Source organism: Eptesicus fuscus, chromosome 16 (assembly GCF_027574615.1).
Source record: "Eptesicus fuscus isolate TK198812 chromosome 16, DD_ASM_mEF_20220401, whole genome shotgun sequence".
Taxonomy (NCBI): domain Eukaryota; kingdom Metazoa; phylum Chordata; class Mammalia; order Chiroptera; family Vespertilionidae; genus Eptesicus; species Eptesicus fuscus.
The window spans coordinates 17,954,798-17,965,661 of NC_072488.1; the positions used below are offsets into that span (position 1 = coordinate 17,954,798).

The following is a 10,864-nucleotide window of genomic DNA, read 5'->3' on the forward strand; positions in this document are numbered from 1 at the left end:
CTAACGACGGGCTCTACAGGGCGGTTCCCTCTAAGCCAAACCAGGGTTGGTTTCCAGGCAGGAGGCGGCGGCGGCGGGGTAAGGTGGGGAACGGGGCAGCAGGGGATTTAAGTCGCCGGCACGCAGAGGCCGAGCCCCAGGGAGGGAGCAGGGCGAGCGGGGAGGGGCGGGGACTCGAGGCCCGAGGAGACGGAAGGAGGGCGCGGGGCGGAGCCTGCCGCCGGGGTCCCGCCGGGCAGCGGACCCAGGGCCGGCGGACTGGGCGAGGGGCAGGGGAGGCTCCCGCCCGCTCCCGGCCCGGGCCCGCACTCACTCGTCCCCCTGCAGGAGGCTGCACTCGGTGATGGGCCGCACAGCCGCCCTCGGGGGCTCGGCGCCCGGACCCGAGGGGCGGAAACACAGGCTCAGCTTCTCCTCCAGGCTGCGGGCCAGCGCCGGAAAGCCGCCGCCAGCCCCGCCCGGCCCGGGCCCGGCCTCGGGGCCCGCGTTATAGCTCTCCTGGTCCCGGGGGCTGCGGGCCGGCTCCTGGAACTCATAGAATTCCTGCCAGTCGCCGTCCGCCGCCATCGCCGCCCGGTGCGGACGCGCGCCGCCCCGCCCCGTCCTCGGGCCCCGCCCTCGGAACCCCGCCCCGCCCGCTGGCCCCGCCCCTCCAGGCAAGGAGGCTTGGGTCTGTCCTGGGCCGCTCAGCCTGGGGTCTTCCCTTTGCAGAATCTTTGCGGGATCGACCGTGGGTCCCCATTGAAAGGATAACCTTAACTGCATTAAGTCACTTCGTGTAGCCTCTATGGTTCAGAAATAGCTTCCCCCTTAGCTTCTCTTAGTGGGTACCTGGCCTAAAAGAGGCTAAAATAAAGAGCTTCTTTAAACTTGCGACCTACCGTCAGATTACGCACATGTCACTTCCCCAGGGTAACCTGCTCCTTTTGTATCTTTCCAACCAGAATAACAGGCCGAGTCAGTTGGAAATGCTTAAGTGATACCGAAATGCATTCCACAAATACCTAAGGTCTCCCACGTGCAAAGCTCGTGCTAGACCCTCTGGAACATGCAAAAATGAATATGTAAGTTAATATTTGCAAAGCACTCAGAACAGTGCCTGACAGTAAGTACCATATCTGTATGTTACATAAGTAATACACAGCTGCTCCTCACAAGAGGTTTACAATGTAGTTGTAGTGATAAGACCAAAGGAAACCATTTATACGAAATAAAAGGTGTGAATGGGAGTAGAGAGTTACTAATTAAGGGGCATATAGCTTAAATTTTGCAAGATGGAAAGAATTCTGGAGATGGATGGTTGCACAAAAATATGAATGTACTTCATACCCTGAGTTGTATACTTGAAATGGTTGAGATGGTAATTTTATGTAGTGTATATTGCCATAATAAAAGAAAATGGGGAGAAAAGTGAGTGTGATTATAAGGGAGTGTGAATATGTAGAGGCAATATATACCTAGGACTATTAGCAGACAGGATTCTGCCTGAAGCACATAGTAGCCAATACTATGGCACTAGAGAAAAGAATGGAGCTTTATTTATCAGTTGATTGCAAGAAGACCGGAGGTAAGGCTCAAATCTGTCTGTCTGATCCAAGATTTGGGGTGGGGTTTTAACAGGTAGCCCTTTAAGGGTTCACAAGAGTTTGTATCCCAGGTTTAAACTTCGGTTCTGGGTCTTGTTAAACAGAATGGCTTGAGCTGGTCTATAGCTGAAGGGGTTGATCAGAGTTATATCTTCGGACTGTAGTAATCACATACTTCATTTAGGAAGTGGGATGTAGTTGGATCATGAAAGATGAATTTATATTTTGAAAAATAAATCTGAAGTTAACAATATAAGATTTCCTCAGTATGCTTTGTCCATGTCTTGAAAACCTATCCTCAAGAATACATGTGAATACCAAAATTTCCTATTTACTATGCCAAAGAATGTTGTCTCTTATTTCAATGATTTGTTCCATGTTAAACCAAATACATCTATGACTGAGCCTAAGAAACTGTTGGTAATTATTTAACGGCAACATTGTTCCTTCTCTGTTTTCATGAGCAGATGTTGTGCTCTACTTGGCCAACAGCTAGAACTCATTACCCGGTGGTTAATAGCTTTGGGGTTGATGAGAAAGTATTCTAGCTTAGCTGATATTCACCTATCTGAACATCACTCAAAAGTGATGCTCTAAAAGTATCAAAGATCTATTTTTCTCTATGTATTTACACACACCAAGTTAGGAAACACTATCGAAGTGACTCAGACTCTCCTAATTAGGTACACAGCTAAAGCAAAATTGTGGGTTTTTTCCTTACTGGTATCTCCATTTGTCTGTGCGGTATGTGTTAGTGGAAATGAAAATTACGTACTCTTAGGACTCACATGTAACACTGTCAAATTTTCCATATGTTTACTAGCACATATAAATTGCTACTGGTTTAGCTTTAGTGCCCTCAGGATTTTAGTGAAAATTTCCACATAGAATGCTTTTTACTTTTAATTAAATTAAATTACCTGATATCACCCCAGACACTTTGAATGTTCCATTGCAGCCCTGGCCAGGTGGCTCAGTTGGTTGGAGCGTGTTCAGCATCCCAAAAGGCTTCAGGTTCAATTCCCTGTCAGGGCACATACCTGAGTTGTAAGTTCGATCCCTGGTGGGGCATGTACAGGAGGCAACCGATTGATGTTTCTCTCTCAGGTTGATGTCTCTCTCTCTCTGTCTCTCTCTCTCTCTCTCTCTCTCTCTCTCAAGTCAATACAAACATATCCTTGGGTGACGATTTGTTTTTTTAATTATGAATACTCCATTGCAAAACACAAGATTTAAATCCCTTTTCTTAGTCAATTTATTTTTGCACACCTATAGTAACCTTGGCACTCAACATAATCTATAAAAGTCCTCCAAAGGAAGATGCCTATGAGGAAACTGATTATACTACTTTGTGGGGACAGTGATGAGATTAGCAAGAAACTATAGTGTGAAACAAATTGTTAATTGGTGCTTTTGTAGATTTTAAATAATTACTGTAAACATGGAAGAGTAACAGGAGAAAACAGTTTAAATTGTAGGATGCTTGTCACCAGGTAAATTATAGCGTAGCAACATTTCCCTTCAATGCCTTCCACACGCCTCTCCTCCCACATGGTACCCGGAAACTGCAAGGTGCCCCACAGCTTCCAGGACAACCATCGGTCGACCATGTCCCACCCAGGCTGTGGCCCCAGTTCCGTATGCGCACCCTTCCTTTAAGGGACTTAAAGGTACTTGAGTCGGACTGCTTTTTTAAGAGAATCCAGCTCCCACTTCCTATTCCCTAAACCCCTTCACTTAATATTTCCTGTCAGCAACCTTAGCTGACTTTCCAGCAACTCTCCTTCCCATCACCAAAGTCTAGCTTCCTAACATCTCCGCTGATCTGGCAAAGCCACAGGCTCCCTGCTGGCCTGGCCTCACCTGCTTGGGTCAGTCCATCAACACGCACTTCAGTATACCTCCCACAGCCGGATTCTACTAATTTGTCCTCCCAAATCTATTCATTTCAGACCTTTGCTTCCCACCAACTCCTAGAGAAGAGATGAAAGAAGGTGTAAACATGTTTGCTCACTCATATATTTAGAAAAGTTAACTTATAGAATTAATTTTCTAAATTTTTTATTGGTAGTTCATCTCATGGTAAAATTGTATAACATATAATGAACCTAAGCAGTCACATTTTAGTGCAAAAAAGTAAAATTTAAAAGCTATCAAGATTACAGCATAAAATTTCCAAAAGCCTCCCAATATTTAAACCAAAAAAGGGGGGATAGTAGAAGAATATCATGTAAGGAAAAATATCCTGCAAATAAATTACATCTAGAAAATTTTTACTTTAGAAAATTAACTTTCATTTGTAATGCTAACAGCAAGTCACCCAGGTAAAACATACATGGTGTCAAAACAAGCCAAAGGAAAATCATTTGGACAAAAAAATGAAAAAGGATCGCAAATCAAATTCATAGAAAATGTTCCTTTATTAACTTTTGGTCGAGAGTGTGTTTGTATGTTTTCAGAGAACAGCTCCGAGACATGTGGATTCCTGCGATAGAGGGGAATTGACAGGAGTGCTCCAGCCATGAAGTCAGGGGAGAGACAGTCCAGAGATGGAAGACGCTGACGATGCCTTGCCATACTAGCAGTCAGCAGATGTGCGTCACTGCAGATTGCCCAGGACCAAACCGAGAGGGTCGGACCTGCAATACCGCCGTTTGTCCACCATCCAGAACTGAAGTATCATTGCTGTTATGAACACATTAACAACTGTTGGACATAGAAACCGGGACTCAAAAGAACTGTTGGCCCAGAAAGAAACTTACAAAAGAATATAAATTACTTTTAACCCTTTGCACTCGCTTGCTTTTTTCTCGAGCTGCTACCGATGCTAACTGTGTCGAGTCACACTCGACATCCAAGTGCAAAAGGTTAAAGAGTGCTCCTAGCCCTTGAGCATTAAGTTCATATTAATCATTCAGATGGGAAAAGTTCTCTTGTTTAACAATGTATTTAAATTTTCCACATATATAGTATATCGCAGTGACAGTTAAGTAACCAAAAATGGAAAAGTACATTATTCAGCATATAGACCACCTAAGGGTATAAATAATCAGAAAATATTAAAATTGCAAAAAAATAAATTAACTACTGAAATACAGGACCAGAAAAATATCTGACTGTCAAAGTATCACATATAGTGAATGTGGAAAGCCTTATAAAGCAATAGTAAGACAATGATGAGGCACACGAGTGAAAATTTCTTGAGAAAAGCTAAGCTAATAACTAATTTTATTCAATAATTAGGGCTATACAAAGAGCTGATGAAACAAAAACAAAAACAATCTAGAAATCCATATGGTGAGTCAAGAATTTAAGGAACGGTGGCTTGCTTGCCAAAAAAGGAAAGGGCGCTATCTTCCCATTTATCTCATTTCAAAAAAAAAATAATCAAGAAACTAGCATAGTCAAAGATCACAACTTAGCTTTTATTTGTAAAGAACAGTTAATCTTAATTATGCAAGTTTGATGAGGATGAATCTTCATTTTAATCATCAGATCAGGGTCATGATTAGGTGGAACCATCCTGAGCAGAAGCGGTGCCAGGCCACCCAGGGGCGTAGCCAGGTGACCGACTGGCCATGGCCTCACCCTTACAAGGTATCAGAAGAGCTGGGAGGGGAAGACTCTGCCAAACATGGGCCTGGCTGTGTCCTAGGAGTCAAATGCTGGTCTCGGAAAAATGAACGGAAACAACTTTCAGCAGGAGTCACTTACCTAACGTTATGATAGTTCTAACAATGTAACCTTCAAGGACCCTGTCAGGGAAAGCAGCAATGAACACTGAACAGCCTAAATTCCTGCTTTGGCATATTCTTAATTTTCTCATCTGAAATTAAGAGCGTGCAGAATTGAATACACCAAATTTTATCTATTATTTTCTTTTTGCAGACTTTCAGTGTCCTATGTGCCAAGGCATCGTGGGATGGTGTCAGCACTGCATGTCCTTACTATTCATATTACAACGGAACAAAGAACAAATGTGGAAAGTTTTTTCAACAAACAAGAAGAGGCTGCTCTGAGTCTGAAAAATTGTAGAATAATTTTCTTGCTTCCTTTAGGATTATAAATACATATTGTATGTACCTTCATTCTGAATTCTTTGTCTCATTATTGACCTAGAGCCTTCAGGTCTAATAAGGCCTGAAAACTAATCTCTAGTTTACAGAAAGCAGTTCGGTGGTACCCGGGGCATGTAAAGGTTTGGGGTAGTAGAGTTAACTGCAGAAGGAGATGAGGGAAACTTCTGGAGGCCTGTAATGGAAATACTTTATAACTTGATTATGACAGTGACTATGTAGGTGTATATATACATTTATCAAACGTTAAGCTTAAAACAAGTGCATATTATTGCATGTAAATTATAACTCAGTTATTTTTCAAAAGGTGTGGCTTTATAACCAAAAAATGGAAACAACCCATATGTCCATCAACAGATAAGCAAAATGTGCCATATGCATACAACGGAATATTATTCCACCTTAAAGAGGAGTGAAATTCTGACAGATGCTACAATATTATAGATGAACCTTGAAGACATTATGCTAAGTGAAACCAGACACAAAAGGACAAGTACTGTATAATTCCAGTTATTTGAGGTACCTAGAGTAGTCAAAATCATGGAGATGAAAAGTAGAATGGTGATTGCCAAGGGCTGGCGGGGAGAACATGGGGAGTGTTTCATGGGTACTGAGTTTCTGTTTGGGAGGTGGGTGCTGGTTGCACATAATGTGAATGTATTTAATGCCACAGTACACTTGAAAATTGTTAAAATAGTAACTTTCAAGTGATGTATATTTAGCCACAATTCTTCCAAACAGGTGTAACTTTAATGAATCACCTATTAGAATTGACCTATACACATGTGCCCCGCTTATTTAACATTTGATCTCCTTAAAAGTAGATTCAAATCAGGCATTTAAAATTAGTTCATGTGCTGTGTGTAGTAATTGTTGATGAATTATTAACTTGTTAATTATCTCTCCTATTTTACTGTATCTTATACTGCAATTATACAAATTAACTTCACTAGAGAGTAATAAAAGATTTAATATAATAGACTGTTACCATTTGAAGACTTGAGTCTGAAGGTCTAATTCCGAGGAGAAGAAATTCAGCAGAGATGGGAAATCTCTGACCCACACAGGGACAAAAAAATGAAGAAAAGAAATAAAGGAAAACAGTAAGACCACTTCCCATTGAATTGGGGGAGGAATGAGTGAAAAAATAAGAAAGCTCTACTGAGCACAAGGATAAGCTGCCAGAAGGTGACACGATGGGAGATTGAAAGGGCGCATTCAGGAGACGAGGTGGCATAAATAGAGGCTCCGCAAGGTTCACAGAAAGAGATGCAGACAATTCAGAGGAGTTTGTAACTGAACAGAAGCCAGGAGTCTTGAATCACATTTGGATGAGATAAATGGACTCTGTAAGTGATGGTACTTTTTGTCTGATGCAGGTTGCACAGTTAATATTAGTCATATGCAGATATGCCGATTGTATAAAGTTCTCATAAGGGTATTTGTCCCCAATTTTCTATAGCCTCGAGAGTATTAGGACAAAAGAACCATACCATCCAGCAATATTCCACAAAATCAGACAGACTCGCCCAAATTTGCACTGATGAGGGTGTTAGAAGAATGAATGTTAAAACTGAAGTATCCTAGTCCTTGGAACTTTATTTTTTCAGGTCTTTGTTTTTCATTTGTTTTCTCCCTCCAGAGATGTTAAAATTTCTTCTGCTGTTTTTAGAGAAGGAACATTTCCTTGTGAATGGGGTTAAGATGGGGCAAGACTTTAGGAAATGGGGATGTCTGTTCTACCCATATTGTCATGTTTTAAAACTGTAGTTTAACAAGGTTTTCTCCCCCTTTTTTTATTAATGTCTTGACATCAGAAGAGCTGCACCAATATTGCTGCATCAAAATAGCCTCATCAAAATGTTGTGGACTTAAATAAATAAACCACAAGTCAGATTCGGGTTGTATCTACAAAAGCAAAAACAATGTGGTCTATTAAGATAATTGTCTACATAATTTAAGCAAACACACATAATTGCTCAATTTCCTGATTGATTTGACCAGGGTAAACACAAAGGTAAGTTAATTGTTTTTAATCTGATGTTAGAGTGTTAAACTGTGTGCCCTGGGTATTGCTTGTTGTTAGGTTTTGTTTTGTTTTGTTTTGTTTAAGAAATGTTATTTTTATTCCAGGTTGTAGAGAGAAAGTAACCTTAACTCTGAAGGACTGATTTGCCCTTTGAAAGACTGGATTGGCGTGTACCCTGAGTGTCCCCAAAAAATGTTAGCAGGGTCGACCTCAACCTAGAAGGAGGAAAGGATGCAGAGCAAGAGGGAATGTGATGGAGGCAGAGAGAAAAAACAAGCCAACCCCTCCCCTGCTTGGTTCCCAGGTCAGCCCTGGGCAGGGGAGTGGAGATGTTCTGACATGACTATATGATGAAAGTTGTTATTCACATTGAGTCAGACTTCTTCATACCTCAAAATGAGACTTTTCTGATTTCTGAAAGTGAGTGAAAAGCCATCCAGTCTGACCAAGATGCCAGCCAGAGTGGTGAGGAGAAACTGGGCAGAGCGTGTTTAAAGGCTGAGATGGGAGGGGAAAGGGAGCCTTTTCCTCATTGTGCTCAACCAAGTTCAACCCATTCAATAGTTCAGTGCCATGATCCTCGACAACTTTAGCTCTGACTACCCAGGACAGCCATGCCAGCCTCTATTCTCATCTCTCCTAGCTGGTTCCCACTCCCTGCCACCCTCACTCAAAGCCCTCCCATTTTCTTTCAACAACAATAAACACATCCCAATAAATGTCAAGTCATGCAAATGTTAATGCTATTCCAATACAGTCAAACTCAACAGATATCATCTGGAAACCCTATGGTCGTAATTAATCTACATCTAAACTACCAAATAAAGACAATACCAAGTAGAAACAGGTACTAAAGGGTGGAAGTACCGATGAGGACCATCTAAACGAAAAGCCCTCCCAAAGCTGCAGTCAGGAGGCAATGCAGTTGCTTAAGTGGGTCACAGATCAAGGAGAAAACCCACCAAATCTCGGTTCATGGCGGCTCTAGGGTCTCCAACATTTTTCCCAGTGGTGGTTCTAAATCCTTGCGCAGTGAGTCACCAGAGCTTGAGTTTCTTGCTTGTGTGAAATGGCTGAGTGCAAACTGGTGGGAAAAGCGTGCTGGGAAAAGTGTGCTGGGAAAAGCGTGCTGACAATCCCGCTAATCCAGAACCACTTTGTAGCTGAATATGATCCCACCATAGAGGATTCTTGCCAAAAACAGGTGGTTACAGATGGTGAAACCTGTCTGTGGACATACAGCTGGACAAGAGGAGTACGGTGTCATGAGAGACCAGTACATGAGAACAGGTGAAGGCTTCCTCTGTGTATTTTCCATCAATAACAGCAAGTCATCTGCAGATACTGACCTCCACAGGGAACAGAGTAAGCAGGCAAAGGATGCAGGTGACGTACCTATGGTGCTAGCAGGAAACAAGTGTGATGTGCCAACAAGGACAGTGGACACAAAACAAGCCCATGGACTGCCCAAGAGTTATGGGATTCCATTCATTGGGACCTCAGCCAGGACCAGACACGGTGCTGAAGATGCCCTTTAGGCCCTGGGAAGAGAAATATGTCAGTGCCGAATGAAAAAACTCCATAGCAGTGATGATGGGTGCGAGGTTGCATGGCGTTGCCTTGTGTGGTAATGTAACGAGATGCTTTTAAAGTTCTGGCATCAGGGAAGAGTCCCGGTCAAGCTGCACTGACACCTGGTCCTGAGGTCCCTGGAGAAGTGTCTCTGTGTCATCTTCAAACCACAAAGCAGCTCCTGATGCTTCCCCAGCTCTCGGTGCATCAGGACCACGTTCTCTGTGTGACATGTTCTCAGAATCACTGCCTCCTCACGTGGGTGTCCGACTAGAGAAACGAACCTCTTGTTCCTCCCCAGCATTCTTCCACCGTGGGTTCTCCCTCAACACACCCAACACTCCCCCTCCACCACAGGTTTTTTGTCTGAAACGCAATTCGTGTTCTGAAACAGAGAACCGAACAGTAGACATAAAATCCTCCAGGAAACAACGTCTTGAGCTCTAAAGTAGCAACTGCTGGTGATTTCTTTTTTCTTTTTACTGTTGAACTTGGAACTATGTTGGTTTTTGGACAAATGTCATAAATTACTGTTTTGCTGAGTCTTAAAACACCACCAAATCGCATAAAAGAATGATGGATGGAGGATATCACCTACTGGAAGTCACAGGAGACTGAAGACAACAGCTCTGCGGGTTAAAGGAAGTTTGAGAGAAAGTGCAGTTCAGGTGAAGGTGACAGTCACCTTTCCCTGGGAGGTGCTGTGATCTGGGTCTCCACATGCACCCAGCATTTCTACCTCAAAGTTTAGGGGTTTGGTATTTGACAAATAAGGACCATTTCTCCTTTGCTGAATACTTAGTTTGATGCTAATATATCATCATTTTTATTTGTCAAAACATTTTTTAATTATTCATTTTTTTCTCCTTTGTCATTGAGTTTGCTTTGTCACAGCTTGTGAACACATTCATGGAAAATATTGACAGAAAGGGGGAAAAAATAGATCAAAGATTCTGGAGCCTCTCATTCCTGATGAGATTTCACCCCTTCGTTCAATGATAACTTTCACTAATGGGATAAAAACAGCCAAACTTTAAGAAGCAGCAGAGTCCATTTCCTCTGTCATTAGCAGCTGAGAAATGTTTTAGGTGACAGAGAACTGAAACTCTCTCTCCAGCTCTCCCAGTAAAGTGCACAGAGACACAACAGCCCCTGGAAAGACCCTTGTATCCAAACAAAGGTGCGACTGTGATAAGCCTCTATTATTGTGGGCAGTGTCCTACCTAGGAGTGATTTGTAAAGGAGAACACGTTTCTATGAATTTTTCCAAGATCGATTTGTTTCTAAGTTTGTTCTACATCTAAAAGTGATATTAAAATAGTCTCCTACAAGCAAAGGGTGACATAAGCTAAAGACTTTGCTTTTAATACTCCCTGAAGCAGCATTGATTTTATATTGTGTTTAATAATAAATGGTAAGTGACCCTGGAAGCAGGGACTCATTTCCAGTGACTAAATAAAATGAACAATATTTAGTTCTTTGAAATTAAATTCTTTATCGAAGATGTGCCATAGGAAATATGGCATGTACGTCTTCCAAATATGTCAGAAGAGCAAAGAAGGATTATCTAATTATTAACTTCTTGACATATTTATTTTATT

At 42.2% G+C, this 10,864-nt stretch overlaps 1 protein-coding gene and 1 pseudogene across 3 annotated transcripts in view; one reads left to right on the forward strand and one right to left on the reverse strand.

Annotated features, from left to right (window-relative positions):
* FEZ2 (fasciculation and elongation protein zeta 2) overlaps positions 1-587 on the reverse strand; it is a 34,600-nt gene extending 34,013 nt beyond the window's left edge. For all 3 annotated transcript variants that reach the window (XM_028140126.2, XM_028140125.2, XM_054727872.1), the window contains exon 1: positions 314-587. In XM_028140126.2, coding sequence (XP_027995927.1) covers positions 314-567 — 254 coding nt within the window. In that variant the 5' untranslated portion in view covers positions 568-587. The remainder of the gene's footprint in view (positions 1-313) is intronic.
* Positions 588-8,760: 8,173 nt separating this feature from the next.
* On the forward strand, positions 8,761-9,327 carry LOC103305473 (GTPase NRas-like; annotated as a pseudogene).
* The last annotated feature ends 1,537 nt before the right edge of the window (positions 9,328-10,864 follow it).